The sequence below is a fragment of the Triturus cristatus genome, chromosome 11 (genome assembly GCF_964204655.1).
Source record: "Triturus cristatus chromosome 11, aTriCri1.1, whole genome shotgun sequence".
Taxonomy (NCBI): Eukaryota; Metazoa; Chordata; class Amphibia; order Caudata; family Salamandridae; genus Triturus; species Triturus cristatus.
In genome coordinates, this window is record NC_140594.1 from 531,888,321 (window position 1) to 531,906,856 (window position 18,536).

At 43.7% G+C, this 18,536-nt stretch overlaps 1 protein-coding gene across 2 annotated transcripts in view; it reads left to right on the plus strand.

Annotated features, from left to right (window-relative positions):
- Positions 1–18,536, plus strand: part of ADD2 (adducin 2) — a 349,565-nt gene that overhangs the window by 245,714 nt on the left and 85,315 nt on the right. For both annotated transcript variants that reach the window (XM_085633439.1, XM_085633440.1), the window contains exon 11: positions 13,711–13,830. In XM_085633439.1, the coding sequence (XP_085489565.1) occupies positions 13,711–13,830 (120 nt within the window). The remainder of the gene's footprint in view (positions 1–13,710; positions 13,831–18,536) is intronic.

Consider the following 18,536-nt stretch of genomic DNA (forward strand, 5'->3'; position numbering starts at 1 on the left):
CTCGGCGTTGGGCACCTCTAGAATGGCCTCAGTTCTCTCCGCATATTGTCCAAGGATCAGGGGAGGTTGCGGGGTCGTTGCTACGTGCCCCCCTTTTGCAAGAATGCGCTGTCTATTGCGGTGCCGGGGATTATGCCGCCATGTCAAGGTCAGGCAGCCGTCGATTCCTGTGCACTCTGTTCGGCAAGCCGATCAGCTGTGGGGGCTCTTGCTTGCATGGAGATATGGGGCGCAGCTCACCTCGTTGTTGCCGGTATGCACCTCACCGGGTCCCCGATGTCGTGCCCCGTCGGTCTTGCCGGATGCGGGGCGCCATCTTGGGGTCAGGCGCATCGGCTACTGAGAGGGGTTCATCTGGGACTCACCGCCGATTTGAGGGCGACAAGTTGCCTCTCGTCGGATCTCGGGCCCCCAGAAAGGGGGGGGGGGTGCCGTCCACGGCTGGCACTCCGGCGTGGTGTCCGCTCCTATCTCCGGCCGCCGGAGAAGGTCTGCGTCCGACCCAAGATGGCCGGCTGCTCCCCTCGCGTCGTCCTGGAGCTGGCAGCGGGCGCGCGTTCGAGGATCAAGGCGGTCTCTATGTCCCCAAGACTGCATTCCGGCACCTTCGCCTCCCTCGCGGGTGGTCTGCTGTGGGCGGAGGTCGGCGCCGGTTCCGAGGCATTCACCCAGGCCGTCTAGTCCCCCCGCTCAGGACGAACATCCGCCATCTTGCGGCCGGGAGCCACGGTCCGACACCCGCACCGCCGCCGCTGTCCGTCTCCTCCGTGGCCACCAGGTAAGCGCACCAATGGACACAGGGCTGGTTCCGGTGTCCAGAGCCGGATTCGCTGCTGCGAGCAGCGCCTGGAAACGGGTAATTTGCGGGCCCGATCGCGGAGCCTCAGCAAACCACAACCGCCATTGTAGCCTGCTTGGCCACGCCCCCCGTGATTTGCCCACTCTTAACCCCGATTACACCACACCTGTTGGGGGAAGACTTCATCAATTTCTCCCCGTTTGGCAGTCTATATCATCAGCCAAATGGGTGCTTGGAATTATCCAACATGGTTATTTCCTGGAGCTTACCAGCAATCCCCAAACATTCCACCTCAGTCTCACAAGTTGTCTCCAGAACACATACACTTGCTGAAACAAGAGGTCCAGTCCCTCTTACTGAAAGGGGCAATAGAACCGGTTCCAATACAGTACCAGGTCTCAGGGGTTTACTTTCATCCCCAAAAAGGATGGTTTCCTTAGACCTATTCTGGATCTCAGAGAGCTAAACCGTTATATACTGTCAGAACACTTTCACATGGTGACACTTCAACAGGTACTCCCACTTTTACAAAGAGCAAACTTTATGTCTATCCTAGATTTAAAGGAAAGGTATTTTCACGTTCCAATGCATCTGGCTCGTCGCAACTACCAGTGGCGTAACGAAACTTGAGGGGGCCCCCCTGCAAAGCACATGGAGGGGGCCCCCCCTCCCCCAGCGGTGCGGCTCACCATCTACCACTTTGCCCTACCACCCAGGAATCTAGCATATTTTGATTTGAAACCTCCAACATTTCAATGAAATGCCTCTATATTGCCTTTCTCTAAGTTCTAATGAGAAAGTGGGAAACACTCTTAACATACAAGCTATGCCATTTGAAACAATACTGTCAAAAGCAGATTATTTAACTGAGGCAGCAATCAGAACAATGCTAAGGACTGATCCTACGGTCTCAGGAACTGCCTATGGCTGAAGAACAAAGAACAACTATGAAGGGTCTGAAATAGAATCGACAATACCTTGAAACTTTGAAAGACCAACCCAAATTGGCAATTCCATAAAAACTCAAGCTATAACTCAGTATCCTGCGAAAGTCAAAAGAAATAGACTTGTGAATTATCTGCATGCCACACACTAGCGACTGTCAAGGGTTGTGCATGATAATAACGTGAACTGAGGAAGCAATTTCAATCATAATGTCTTTATTAGTAAGCACTGCAAAACAGGCAGGCAAATAAGGCTGAGGAAGAAAACTGTTTGGATGCTTTAGAACATTGATGCAGATGTTTGTCTGTTTTAATTTATCATTTCTGTAGTGTAAACAATGCTAAATACAAGATTTAAGTACACGTATTACAGACAAGTGCAAGCAACACCATAAATAACACTGCATGTAGAATAAAAATAAACCATCGCAGCAAGTACCTAATGACAAACTATACAAACTGTAGTTGGTAAAGCAAAAGAAAAAGTGCAAATACTTTCAAAGTGCAAACTAAAGCAATCACCAGTCCAGCAATACATAAAAATCAAGCATGTTTTGTAAAACAATCCAACTTTCTTCTTGCATCAAGGTGAAAATACTTTCAAAGTGCATGGGAAAAACAAGTCCAGCAGCTTCCCTCACAAGGACTGACCTGAACCACCAGACTGGGCCTTACTTCATAACAAACAGAGGCCTCAGACCTTAGTGTGTCTACACTGGCAGTATTTAAACTTTTCTAAGAGTATAGACACGCCTGCTAAATTACAGATTCACCATTGCCTCCAAATGGCTCTATCGTCACATGTGACCCCACCAGCTAGGCCTGGATTTTAAGCCAACAGCGCCCTGCATTCTGGGAGTTGTGCTGTGACCATCTAAGTAAGGGGTTAAACATTCCAGCATGCAAAGTGGTGTTGTATAAAAGCTACAAATGGACACGACATGGTGCCAATGACACTTGGCAGCTATGTTTTATACAAACACAAGGGGATGTTTAATTTCCTCAACACAAGCTGCAGAAGTCTGGCGTCAAATAGCAAACACGTTGTGCGGAGAACCCAGAAACGTGCTGTGTTAACCCCCCGTGTATGGACCTGAGGTGTAATTCTCTAAGACACCCAGTAGTAAAAGCCCACAGTTGTCACTAATGCATGTTAGTGCCAGGCAGTGGTCGAAGTGGGGGGTAAAAAGTAGGGGAACTGTGGGAAGAGAATCAGAGGGCGGGAATAACCAATGGATTGGGTCAGTGGGCGGAGTGAGAGGTGTGGCAGAAAGAGCTAAATATCCCAATTGTTAAGTATTCGTTTCCCATTTCACTAACCGGTTACAGCTTATTACATTATATAATTTAACCAATAGATACACTATACAATATGTGTTATTGACATTAAAATACATTCACAAAGTGGGATACGTTTCCAATCACAGAATGTCCCAAATAGCCTTAAAAGTGGAATCGCAAGCCATTTGTCTCCCAGCCATGGAGTTTCTGTCATCAGCACTTCTCCTCCCTTTTTCCACAAGAGCAGTTCAAACATGAATGGCAAAATATCCTAGTTTGCAAATGTTTTCCACATAACTATGGCTTTGCCGTATTTGCCACATAATACATCATCTGCTGCATAATCTGACGATTTTAACTAATAAATTGTTTATAGCTCAAACACATCAAAAGTTACTAAAACATGTGACTTTTGCTGCTGTGAAGTGGAGGGCCCTTTGCAAAGGTTGACTGGTCACCCTTCTCATTGCTGCAGTTGTATGTTCCACTAGTACTAATAAGGAAATATCTTTGCAGAGTCTGTTAACATGTGTAAACATTTCAAAATAATAAAGTATCAGAAAATTTACAGCACAACTAATACCAGTGTAGGGTGTCAGAGCACTTTACATAACACATATTACACAGAGAAAATCATTCATATGTGTGTAAATCCCTGTGTAGGAAATGTTACACAAGACAAAGGACTACAAGGTGTAGGAATCACATGACAACCATACTAGTAGGCAGCGAAGACTGGGGAAAAAAACATGACACGCTCTAATTTATACCTTGGAGTTTGCATACTGCTCTTACATGACAGTTAATAGCTCACTGTTCTATGTTAGGATTTTAACTTATTAACTGCATAGGGCCTCTCTGACAAAAGCAGTAACCCACTGACCTATTCACATTATGTGCACTTTGTGATCTGCATGGCACATGTTCTTAGCAGCATACACATTACACCTCTGCCATTCCTTTTCATGAGTCAAGCCTTCCACTAGAAAAACACCATCTCTCTCTACTAAGAACATTAATCACTGGAGTTATCAAGACATTTTTATTGTTGCCCAAAAATGTTGGAGACCAGGAAGGAGGCAGCAAGTGCTTTTAAAACCATATTATACTATGCCACTCTATGGTGTGCTGCTTCATAGGTCTGTCCCCAAGACTGGTGGTGAACTTCATGGATAGTGGTGGACAGGCCTTCAAGGTTAATCCACACTTGCCACCGCTAGGGCCCACCTGCTGGTGCTAAGACACCAGGGCTTTTAAGATATTGCAGCGCCTTCCAAGGTGTAGCACAGGAATGTGCTCCCTCAGGAGAGTGGTCTTGGAGCCATTAAGGGTGAACCTGGTTCACCAGTTCCACTTCAGAAGCTCTGACCATAGCGCCACATTCTTTCCCCCACTAAACACCATACTGAAACTTGCACTGCACTGACCTTCCATAAACACCTGGATGTGACTCAATTCTAATTACGCACTAGTCAAGAGCAATATGCTGCCTAAAAAAAATTAACAACATCCTAGAAAAAGCAAACACTCATAGGGAATGCAAGATTAAGTAAAGCATGTGAAATGTAAGCAGGAAAACATGGTTACCTTTTTCCTTTTACACTAATTATTCTGAAATTAGTGAGAGCTTTTGCATGAAAAGGTAAGGCCATGACTACAGGGCCCGGAAGGGACCCGTTTCAGTGCCCATTGCTTATATCCTTTCAAAACATAGGCATACTGCATACTAAAAAGACCACATTCGTAAACACACAGACGCTGTACACATTTTGTTTTTCAATTCACCCATCAAGCAGGTATTTCAGTATCTCCAGGCAAGGTGCACTTTCCCACACAGGGAAAACAATGTTGTTCAAAGAGAGAGGAGAAAACAAAAGTATAACTTCACTGGCAAACACTGTAAAATGAGCTAATGTGTTTAGGTGTAAATAAATCACTCTGGCCACCTTGCAACCACTTTGTTTTGCTTTAATTAGTTATTTATTTTTCACATTTGGAATGTTTTATTTCTCTCCACCCCGAGGCTGCACTTGTGTCAGAAAAAGACAATGTTTCCAGCAAAAATGTTTTTCTTTTTTGGATCCATTTCACAGGGGAGCAAATAAATGAAGGAGGAAAGAGAGGGTAATACCCGTTTCTTGTAGTCTCTGTTTTCACTAACTGAGGAGCGAGACAGAAAGAGAGGGTAGACTCAGAGGCTTAGAGGCCGTCACCGTGGTGCGCGCGCACAGTTTAATTTGTGGGGACTTGGGGAGGTCGTGCGCGCAGGAGAACCATTTTATTTGCGAAGACTGAAGAGGCTTGCTTGTAGGCGCAGCCGTCTCCCTCCGCTGAGAGTGAGGGAGCCCCTGGAGCGTGGGCGACCCCCCCACCGCGGGGGCTGCGGGGGCCTGTGTTACGCCCCTGGCAACTACCTCTGATTTGTGATAGTGGGTAAAAATTACCAATTCAAGATGCTTCCCTTCGGAGTGACTACTGCGCCCAGAGTTTTCACCAAATGTCTGGCGGTAGTCGCTGCTCATCTCAGAAGACAACAAATTCACGTCTTCCCCATCTAGATGACTGGCTTATCAAATCCAGCTCTCACCAGAACTGTCTACAACACACACAGATCACAATAAATCTACTTCATCAACTGGGGTTCACCATCAATGCTCAAAAATCTCACCTGCATCTGTCACAGATGCAGTCTTACTTAGGAGCCAGTCTAGACACAGTCAAAGCTCTAGCTTCTCCCAATATAGCCAGAATGTGCAATATTCAGGCTATGATTCTACAGTTTCAACCCAACCAAGCTTTACCAGCCAGAGTGTTCATGCAACTGCTGGCGTCTTGCATTGCAATTGTACTCCATGCAAGGCTTCATATGCGCCCCCTACAAGAGTGCTTAGCACGTCAGTGGAATTAGTCACAGGGTCAATTAACCAATCTAGTGTTGGTAGACGGCTGTACTGATCGCTCTCTGCAGTGGTGGAACCCACAAAACTTAACAATAGGGCTGGCCTTTCATCGACCCTATTCCACAGATTGTGCTCACAGCAGACACATCTCTAGCAGGTTTGGGAGCTCATCTCAAGTGTTACACAATACAAGGCCTGTGGAGCAACAAGCACAAAGCTCGCCACATAAATTACCTAGAGCTTTTAGCAATTTTTCTGGCACTCAAAGCCTTTCAAACTCACCTCATCACCAACACTGTCCTAGTCTGATTGGACAACATGACAGCAATGTATTATGTGAAAAAGCAGGGGGCGGACACTCTCTCCAACTGTCAACACTTGCTCAAGCCATCTGGTAGTGGGCAATCCATCACAAAATGTATCTTCTGGCAGAACATCTCCCAGGAGTAAACAATCAAATTGCCGACCTCCTCAGTAGCAGGAGACAGCAAATTCACGAGTGGAAACTTCATCCCCAAGTTCTCCTTCTCTATTTTCAACAATGGGGTTTTCCACAAATAGACCTGTTCGCCACAGTCGAAAACGCAAAATGCCCAAGCTTCAGCTCCAGGTTCCCACACTCACTCTCAAAGGGCAATGCCCTATGGATGAACTGGTCAGGGAAATTTGCCTACTCTTTTCTGCCTCTCCTGCTCCACCACCCTGTTGGAGTTGTCATTAAGTTCCACATCAAAAGCTACACCTCACCTCCAGTCTCCTCACACAGAACTATGGAGAAAGCAGAATTTCAAATCTCATGCAACTAAATCTAATCATCTGGATCCTGAAGTCATAGTTTGGTTATTTAAATTTCACCAGCCTGTATAAATATTCTAAAAGAAGCAAGAAGGCCACCAGAGCTTGCCATACCGCAAAATGGAAAAGATTTGTTTTATACTGCAATAACAACAAAATCAATCCTTTAGATGCATCCATACAAAACATTATCTGTTACCTGTTACACTTACAGCGAACATGACTGGTTACGTCTATTCATTTGCACCTTGCAGCAGCAGCTGACTACTTGCAAAATAGGCTACATCTATCACTATTCAGAGTTCCAGTAATTAAAGCTTTCATGGAAGTCATAAAAAGAGTAATACCACCACGGATTCCTCCGGCCCCAGTGTGGAATCTCAACATTGTTCTCAAAAGGCTCATGAGTCCACCTTTTGAACCATTGGACAAGTGCCCTCTGCAATTGCTCTCATGGAAAGTTGTTTTCCTCATTGCCATCACATACATGAGGAGAGTTGGGGAGCTACAGGCATTAACTTTAGAAGAACCCTTCTTTCAGCTACACAAAGACAGGATAGTCCTCTGCACCAACCCTAAATTCCTTCCCACGCTTGACGTTAAAAGAGCTTTTCTGTACTACGTAGATAGGACTTTTGCAAAACAATTGTTGCATTTGCTCCACCTCACAAAGGCAATCCTATCTCTAAATCTGGTATTGCCAGATGGATTGTTAGATGCATTAAAACATGCTATGCTAAAGCTAAAAGAACTTCAACTATTCTCCCTAGAGCGCATTCCACTCCCAAATGATGGGCTTCTGTGGCCTTTTTAGGTAACATTCCGCTAGCTGACACATGTAAGGCAGCTACATTGTCTATACCACACACATTTCGCAAACACTATTGCGTAGATGTTTTATCACGTCAACAAGCTAATGTAGGCCAAGCAGTACATAAAACACAGTTCCAAACAAATGCAACACCTACAGGTTAGCCACCGCTTTGGGAGTATACTGCTTTGTAGTCTATGCAAAGCATGTGTATCTACAGCACACATGCCTCGAACAGATAATGTTACTTACCCAGTAAGCATCTGTTCTTGTCATGTAGACCCACAGATTCAAAGCACCCACCCGCCTCCCCGGGTACCTATAGTTGTTGCAGTTCTTCATTATACATTTATACGCATGGACATCTATATACTACACTTTATTACTCCATTCTCACCCTCTTGTAGGAAAACAATCTAATAATGGAGTCGATGCCCATGCGCACTATCACTGAAAGGAGGAGTTACCTTACCTCGTAACTAGGAAAGACTTCTTCGAAGAATAACAACTTGCAAACATCCGGACCCAACACTAGATGGCAGGAGTATGCAAAGCATGTGAATCTACAGCTCAACATGCCAAGAACAGATGCTTACCGGGTAAGTAATAATATCCTTATACCATCACAAGATTTTACTGAATATTTTCGAGTGCAGCACTGTTCAGTTTTGTGAAGGAATGTTGGGAGCCTCTACAAGATTATGTACAAACAGTAAGTTGTATAATTACATAACACATTTACATTTGTATACACCACCTAATGACAAATGCCATGATGTCCCTGTTGAGAGGCAGAGGGTTAAATATGCACATTCAAGCCAAAATGAACTGTGGAAAAGATTGGCTCAGACTAGTCAAGTGAAACAATGTGTTCCGTAAGTGCACTCAAATATGTGTTCCAGATTTCAGAAGTTTTTTGCTGATTCCATGTGTTTACTCGGTGGGGACACTGTCCCAATTTCAACACCATTAATATATGAACTATCACTGGTTCCAAGAGGTTCTAAAGTGCGACCTGTAGGTTTGCCAATTTATGATAGAGTTTAAAAATGATTGTGCCAACAGGTTAGATGCTGTTGATTGTGCTTTTCATGATAATTGGATTGCATATTATGCTTCACCATTAACATTGCGAAGTCAACTCATATATCCACAAGATAACCATCTGCACCAATCAAATCCAGTTATATCATCCAATGGTTTCAAAGACCCAAGGATTTTTGGGCCAAACAACTCTTCATCAGTGGTAACTACAACTAAATCTCGGCAAGGCTTCCTTGCAACATCATGTGATTCAGGGCAAATCACTTAATCTGCCCGTGCCTAACAAAAACGAATGTGTCCTCATGTAACGTAGCTGGTGCTTGTGTAATGTGCTCTGATACCCGATAACTTCGGGACAAGTTTGCGCTATATAAAACTCAGTAAAAACAAAAAGTAATTCTATAGCACTATAAGAACCACATGTATTCCAATAACAAAAGATGTATTCCAGTGAGCTAGGTGCCACTTCAACCTGTCACGAGCCCAAATCAAGTGCAACAAAGCTGATGTTTGTCATATAAATGGTGCCAATGATTCCAGTGTGACCATATAATCGAAATACTCAAAGTGGGATTAACACCTCAAACATGATCTTCTGAAATACAAAACTACCTATAAGAAATGGAAATTACAAGTGCAATATGTATTCATGCATAATTCACAGTATTGCCATCACTTTAAGCAGATGAGGATGCATAAAGTAACCTCTGTCACATGATACAAATCAAAACTAATCAGCGCAAATCAATAATAAGTGCAATGGTTAATTGATATTATTAGTGCTCTATGTGTGTGTGTTCCGCAAGCATTGATATACGCACACATGAATATCATACTTGAAATAAACATGCTCCCGACCTATTTTCATGCACTGTGAAAGATAGGCTTGTGACTAAAGGAATTAAATGTGAGTAAAAGCCTCTACATTCAAAATGAGAAACATTACGATTAACAATTAGCGAGTGCCAGTGAGGAGTGTACCCGTACGTAAGTGAAAGTCTCAGTGCTCAAAATAGCAAACGTAAAGATTAACAATTAGTGGGCACCAGTGATGTTTTCTCTTACGTGCACAGGTTAAAATGCATGCCTCTAAAATTGCAAACATTGCGATTAATATATGTTGGTGTCAAATGCAAAGTATCCTTACTTGCATAGGTGGAGGACACGCATGCACTTACCGGTATAATTCTATCCTTATTATTGGTGACGATGCAAGCAACGCATTCTATGGCCTCTCTTGTCATGTGTGCTCACCCAGATATGGAAACCACTACCCCGTAAGGGCCATTTATTTAAAGGGCCCATCCCGCCATAGAAATAGTAAAAAGGCTACACCTCACCATAATAAATGCTGCAGCTGTAAGCCCGGTGTGTAGGAATGGCAAGAATGTAACAAAAAGGAGTGAAATGTTCAAAAATAACAATCCTTATTTCCAAATATAAATACTCTATGAAAAAAACATAATACGAATAATGTTCACTGAGATCAACATCTATAAAAGTATATTTATATGAAGGCATCACAAACAGCATTATTACTACAATGGTTAATGAGCAAATATGAGCAGAAAAAATATACCACAATGCTCCACTCAGCATGTGAACTTGCCGAGTTTGAGTGTGACATAAATTACTGCCTTATTGACGGCATCAAATTCAAACTGTCAAAGTTGAAAATAAGACTGAAAACAAAATCAGCAACATTCAACAAAATTGAAATAAAAAATGATCTAGAACATCAAAGACGTCTGCATACAGCACATTCAATACTTCATTGCTGTGTGTGAAATACACATTCATAAAAACAGGAATATTCAAACTTACCCTTCATGCCCTATGGTTGCATGGTGTCCATTTTTTTTATCCCAAAAAATTCAGTTTATAAACATTGTTTGCGATTGTCAACCCTAAGCTTGGGTGTTGCTACTTCCAATATCTGAAACTGTAATTGTGATATATCAGACTAGTCAAGTGCCATTACTCGAGGTAGTCAAGTGCCATTACTAGATGTGTGACAGGTTTGCTTTTCTTGGTGGTCGTTGCCATTCTTCCAGCGCTGATAAACTTTATTAATGTCAACTATTTTTCAAATTTAAGTTAATATGGTTCATGAGGTAGAATCCTTGTTCACAGTCTGCACTTGATGCCTGAAATGCCGACATAACACACTATACTGAGCAGCATTCAGCAGAGTGCAATTCCCCATGTCTTGATAGGTTGCAAAGAACCCACCTTTTGCGTGATTTTGCACAACAACTTATATTCCCTGCATTCTTGAACAACATTGTTAGGTGTTTCACAGTCACTCAGTACCAAGACCTTGTTAAAGTTTCTGACAAAGGCTTTGTACATTCCTATTCTAAAGTCACAGTGCGCGTAGTTAAGGAGTCCACAATTTTATAGTAGTTGGAAGCAGAAAGTAGATTTATTGAAGACACAACCAGAGAGTTTTCATCCCTGGGCTGCCAGGAATCAACAGGCACCATATGAAATGTTCACACAGAAAGATTAAAACAATAACAAACAATCTGAATAGCATGAGCATATTTAATACAATAAATCCTTCCCTCCATTTACACACTGAAAAGTAGAAATATCATAAAAATAAAAAACTCATCTAACATAGTCATGAAATTACAAATGAGGTCTATGATCTCTGGAGTAACTCCACTATTAACATTCTAAGAACTATGCATCAGAGTGCCCCTCCATGAATCCCCTTGTGTCCTAACTGAGGAACTCCACCATCCACGATTTACTCCATGCAACCCATCATCCTTCATCAACATAACCCTTGAACACTCTTCTTGTCTCTCCATACACAATCCCCTCTAAGGGGCAGTGCATCATTCTTGCAGTTCCATCGCTAACCATTCTCCAAGACAATAGAGAACTGATACACATATTTAATCTTGAAAAGACCACTTATTTCGACAGACCACCCTTATATGTCGTGACCTGATTTTAAACCAATCACTCATTCTGAGTTTACAATGTGTCACTGTTTAAGACCCTATTATTCTACTACCTTTATTTGAAAGCGAAGCATTCAACCATGATGGAGCCAACTTTGTATCTGGCAGACGTCCACACATCAATCCAAATTGCGACCGTTGGGTGACAAGATTCACCAGTGTTCAGTATGCCCTTACCCTATCAGCAACTATTTTATCAACATCACAGTCATTGGCAAATGACATATGAATGGTACCCTTGACTAATCTGTTGGCTCTGTCCACAATGCCATTGGCTTATGAGTTGTTAAGTGAGGTTCGACTATGTTTGAAACCATTAGACCCTATAAATGTAATCATCTTACCAGACTCGAGTTGGATTCTATTTTCGGTCATAAGTACAGATGGGACACCTTCTTCAACAAAAATTAACTCAAGATTATGAATAGTGGCTGAGGTAGTTAAGTCTCTCATAAACTTCACTATTAAGAATATGGAATGAACAGCACCCATCACCAAGGCAAGCTTCAAATGATTCCTCAGTTTATTCATGGGCCCAATGAAATCTAAGCACACTGTGTGGCTGTGTATTCCAGGATCAGAGATGTGGCTAACATGGGACAGCACACCTACTTTTAATCACTTCTCCTCTTCTTTTAGAAATAGGGTTGTTGGTTAAGGGGGGTGGAAGCCCTTCTAAAGTAACAGCCACAATCCTTGTCAGGGTGACCCCAAACAGTCACTAAATTAACCTGTTGTTAACCCTCTGGTAACTTAGCACAAAAACAGTCAGGCTTAACTTGGAGACAATGTGTAAAGTATTTATGCAACACACAAACAGTAATAAGGTTAAAACACAACACAAGAAAAAGTCCACACCAATGAAGAAATATCTATTATATTATTTGACACCAAAATGATGAAAATACAATTAGTAGAACTAGAGATACGCAATTTCAATGTTTAAAAAGTATGTATAGCGCCTAAAAGCACAAAACTCCAACTGGGGTTGTCTGGTGGTTCCGGACCAAGAAAGTCGCAAGTTCAGGCCAACTGCGATGGAGTGCGGGCTGGATACAGGGATCAGGTTAGTCCAACTGAGAATTGCAGCATATGTTCTTGATGCAGAGTGATATCTTGTGCTGCATCAGTTCCGATGAGGAGCTGTGAGGGCTGCTAAGCGAGGTCCTGTGTTGCACTGCTTTGGTTCTGATGACGAGCTGCGAGGGGTGCGATGTGAGATCCTGGTGTGAGTTGCATCAGTTCTGATGAGGCTGCTGTTCAGGGGCTGTGAGGTGCTGCGATGTGGGGTTCTGCATTGCAAGCATCGAGTTCTGTCGCACTGTATCAGTTCTGAGGAAATTCACAGTTGAGCCAGGAGAAGTACACTCTGATACCAGCCAAGGGTCTAGGACCTGAGGGTCACTTTTTTGGGGTCAAGGCTCACTCCAGCAGTGTCCAGCAGCAGGGTACAGGCTGGTCCTGTGAGTCTAGGCAGATGCAAGGCAAGTCTCTGGAGCGTATTATGTCTCTGTAACTCAGAACTGGAGGCCAGCCAGCTAGCCCTGGATTCAAGGATACGGTCCAGTCTTCCTTCCTTTGTCTCAGTCTGAAAATATCTGTCAGCTGCAAACTTCATGTGTTAGAGGTTCTCATAATTGCAGTCAGAGGAATCCATTGTACAATGTATTACTTTAAAATCACAGCAACAACACTTTCTGTCTTACTGTCCAAGTTAAAGAAATCCAGCACTTACCAAGCCTTCTAAGTTTCAGCTACAGAATCTATAATTTTGTCCTACTTGTTTTCCGTCTAGCTCCTGTGAATGACTTTTAAAAGCCACCTTACCTTTCAATCCATTCCTTCATACAGCACTAAGCCCCTTATATATATTAAGATTCCTAACAACGCCTTTGCTGAGCTCCAATTTAGTCATAATTTTGTGAAGTACAGCTTCTCTAAGCTAGTTCCATGCTATTCATTTTTTTCACAAGGGTGCCAACTTTTTCTTCTTTGTTTGTGTATTAGTAAATCATGTTGTGTATTGGGTGTAAAACACTTAAATACTTCGATAAAGAAATCCTAAAGAAATAATTGTTCCACCTCTAATATCATTTAAAAATAAGTGCAGCACGCTTTATTCATTAAGAGGTGTAAACTGATGTGGTTTACATTTGTGCAGTGGCTGAAGGCAGATGAGATGGCAAAGGCCAGCAGTGGATCAGCAATTCGGACAGAAAATCCTAATCAATTTGTGCCTCTTTTCACTGACCCACGTGAGGTTTTGGAGACCAGAAACAAGGTACGTAGACATTCATCCAAGTTATGTTAAAATGCTTACTGGTGCCCACAGAAGTGAGAGAGTGATTTATAGTTAAAGATTAGACGAGAGGACCACTCATTTATAGAACAACAAAAAAACAGATACTGAAACCGATATTCTACATTGCTTGAATTGTTGCAAACCATCTTGCTTTGCTTTTCTTTCCAGGGATATTTGTGCACTGATCAGTCTGATATATCAAAGCATGAACAGTACAAAAATTCTCTAAACAGTAGTCTAAAAAAATGATATTTCTTAAAACGGGGGATGTGGCAATAGCAAAAGGTGCACCCATTTTTTGTTCATGGATGAGTCTGTCTTGTTCGTGGAGGAAGTACGTAGTCCGGGGACTTCGTGGGAACGCCAGTTCCGGTTCCGAGTTCCGCGTCGATCGGACTAAGTAGGTTGAGTATACAAACGCAAGCTGCAGGACACTGCTGCAGGACATCGCCAGACATCGCCGTATCACCAGGCCCCCACCATTGCCACCTGCTCTGTTCCAGCGTCCACCCGCTCTGTTCCTGCGCCAACTGCACTGCTCCAGTGCTCTAGACCCCGCCCCAGGAAGGGAGAGGCAGAAACGACCAGGGAGGAGCGGGAGCTTCGCAGGCGGCAGTGGAGGGGGGCAAATAGCAGGGTGAGGATCGGGTTGTGGAAGTGGGAGCTTCCAAGTGCCGGCACGTTGTCACCCGTTGTCTTCACTTTGCTCCCAGCTCTTTCCCCACTCCCTTCCTGCCGCACCCACCAACCTCTCAGAGGCAGAGACAGGGAAGCAGCGTCAACGGTGGAGCAGGGGGAACAGCAGAAAAGGCTTAGGAGCCTAAAGGACCTCCCAGGAAGAACAGAGGCGGTCAGCACTAGGCTGGTACAGCTTGCTCTTCTTTGGGGGTCCTTACTCTTGAGCAACTCAGCAGTGTAGCTGCACCCCCACATCACTAAAGCACTTGTACAACCCATCCTGATTTTTAGAGCTGGAGAGGGAGGAAGAAGGCGAGGACAAAGGGGCAAACAACAAAAGGCCCCCAATCTCCCCAAGCTCATCTAATCTATGCCAAGCCCCCTGACTGCGTAGGACAACGAAGGGGGGAAAGAAGGAAGCAAAGAAAGCCAAAGAAAACCAAGTAAGCAGAAGCAGCAAAAAAGAGTAAAAAGGAGCACCAGAGGAGCATCAAAGCAGGATCTAACTCAACAGCCTCTCTACTGGGGGTGACACTGAAAAATGGAGAAAAAAAACATCTTGTACACATCTTGTTTACATTTTGTGCATTAAGGAGCACCAAACAGCACATATAACTGAAAACCATCAAAGAACTAGCAAAGAGGTAAACAAAAGAAACAGAAATAAGACAGTGTCAGACATGAGGTTGGGAAGAGTAAGAGGATCCATCACAAAGCCAAAAAAAAGCAAAAGGGCAGTCGTCCCCAAATGCAGTACAAGAACGAAAGCCTCAAACAAAGATAGTAAAGATAATAGCATCTGCTCCATCAACAGTAGCACAGACATTAGTAATGCCAGTAGCAATAAAACATTTTTTAAAAAAATAAGCTCAACAAAGATGGACACAAAAAACTTCAGAGTAAAAGAATTCATCAATATAGAGGGGATTCCTCATGGAAAGAGCTTATGTACATACCAATCAAACATCTACACCAAATTTGCATTCCTGAAAGACCCCGGCAAAGCTATCTACTCAAAAAGCGAAGGCATCAAGGGTCTCCAAACCCCATTACAACCAGGGGTATTTGGATACCATACAGGGACACCAATCCAACCATCTGCAGGGAATCCCCTAGCTGAGCTCAACACAATGGAGAAAAGTATTACAATAAAAAATCAGAGCAACAGCCCACAAGGAAACAGAGCACAAGGCGCATCCCTTGTTGGGAGTGGCATTAGTCCAACAAGAAGCATTCTGGGAAACAGAGATCCTCCGTTTCCCAAAAAATATGCAGCTGGCCCAGGAACCTGCAACTAATTCAATAACAAGGGAAACCAAGGACCCTAGGTGCTCACTAACACTCTCCCCCGAGTGAGCCTTAGAGATCAGGCAGGATGCTCTGCAAACACCACCACAGCCAAAAAATAGCTCTCCACTAAAATCAACAAACATACAAAGTGATACCTTGACTGCCTTCAACCAACCATTGACCGATCCCCACGCTGACTATTCCTCACTTCTATTAAATGAAGACTTGCAAACAACAGACTATAATATGACTTTTCTTGTATCTCCGGAATGGGAGGATCTTGTGGCTTCATACAATTTAAAGCTCACCTCTGATCGATCTAGCGTAGAACTAGCTAGTGGAATTAAATCAGAGAGCACAAAAACAATCCGGCCAACCTTATTAAACACCTCTGCTGTTACTTACTTGGCTGGCCCTGAGGATCCCGCTGCCTGCCTGACACTGTTTCTTTGCTGCCCGTCACCTGCTGCTGTCCCGGTCTCCCGCCGCTGCACTTCCATCTCGTGCGGCCGCAGTGGGGAGACCGGCTTCCAAAACCACAAGACCCAGGTGCCCCAGCGGTCACCAATCACGTGACCGAGCGTTTCGCGCCAGGAGGCGCTTCAAATCACGGTGCTGCTCCCGCGTCGCGGGATCGCGCGCGGGTTGCGCCGGGAGAAGCCCGGGACAAGGGCGGGACCGTCTGTGGCCGTCCGGGGCCGGAGGAGGCTGGGGTGGGGCCCACTCCCTAAAATCTACTGAGGCGCATCCCTGCTCGTCCAGGACCCTACTGACAAGGTATCATTGCCACTGTATCACTGTTGTACCGTCTAGGAGACTGACTTGGCACCTGACTAATGGGGAAAAAAGCCATCACGAAGAAACGATCTATTGAAATGCAGACTAAAGGCAGTAAGGTCCCCCTGCCGAGCCTGACTGCGATCGATAGGATGCTGCAGAAAACCATAGAAGTTGTTGTAACCGCCATAGAGAGCACAGAGAGGCGCTTATCACTTCCCCCTAACATGCGCCTAGCTTCGCTAAACCCTTCCTCTGATGAACAGCCAATAGTCTCACCTGGATCCACATTCCTGGACTCTTATGTAGGTCTTCCAGGAGTTGAGAGTAGCCACAATATCCCATCTTCAAATAAACCTCCTCCCGTAACATCATTATTTGCAACAAATGTAACTAGTGCGCAATACATACCAATTACACAGCACCAGGATACATTTGTAGAGATATATGAGCCAGCAACCGATCCAGTGGTTTTGGAGGACTCAGCCCTCTCCCTATGTACGTCATTGAACAAGAGTGAGAGCCTTATCGTTTTAGATAGGTCCCCACCCTTGCTAGCAAATGGGAATATTTGTTACCCTAATCAAAATGACACGAGGCCATATAGAGAGCCACCCTTAACGAGCAAAACCCCACTGTCTAAAACAACTAATAGACGTATTGCTAATCGAGTAAGAACTGGTGGGGCTTCGAAGAGGAAAATAATAGAAGCTGTACAAAAAGGGAGGGAACCAAAACTATTTAAAGCTCAAGATTTGGAAACCCCTAAGCAAAGACCTCCCATAAAAAAAAGGATACCTGTAAGGCCCAATGATAACCAAGGGCGTTCTACTAAAACCATCACTACAGTTAGTGCTACTGGAACCATAACTCCTGCTTCTAATGAGGGTGTCTATGGGTCACTGGCACATATAGAGCACATTGTTAGGTCAATGATTTTGCCAGTCCTTGAAAGGATCAAATTGGTAGATGAAAAGCTGGTGAAATTGGAACAGTTAACTCTGGATAATTTTACTTCCCTAAAGAACCTGATAAATGTAGAAGTTAGAGGGAGACCAGAGAATTTACCATCATCCAATGCTGATTCTGCAAGCACTATAAGTGCTGGAAGCGTTGTAAGTGCAGGATTGACAGTTCAATCAACAAAGGTACTAAATTGCAAAGGTCTGAATTGTAACCAACAAAAGTTAGTAAAACGTGCTAAAAGTCCAACATCTAGTGCAGGGAAGCTTACGAAGGGAAAAGCTGTTATACCACAAAGCACAGAAAAAACAACACATAAGCACGAAGGAAGTATAAAAACTCCTTTGGTAACAATTGACCTACCACCAGATTCGCTACCCTACACAATTGTACTTACTGGCGTCCCTGAGCTGAAGAATGGGAAAGCAGAATCCTACCAAGAGTTATAGAATAAAGTGTTATTCTGGTTGAATACGAACAGGCCGATCCCTAGACACTTAAATGGGGAGATACTGTTTGTCAGAAGGGTTGGCTGGATAGGTAGGAAGGCAAAAGACATACAAGGAGACACGATCATAGTCAATTTCAGGGATAGAAATGTAGTGGCACTAGTCTGTAACGATGAATACTATAATGACAAGGGCCCTATTAGAATAAAAAATCTTAATTATTTTTACAGTGAGAAGGCTACCCGTACATATAAATGCCGGGCAAGCACGGCATATGAAGTTATGCCGTGGGGGCCCGACAACTTTTTCCACATACCCACAAATAATCGCTTCTCTGAGCTATATGGGTTAGACGAGACAAATTGACTTGATGTAAGTTATGATAAAGAGGATGATATTATTGCTAAACCCATTAAGGCAACTATGGATGGATGTATTACTAGGGACATAGTCAAACAGGATAATAACCTAATCCTGCAAACAGAAGTGGGGAATATTAATCCACCAATAATAAGAACTGGTGACTTT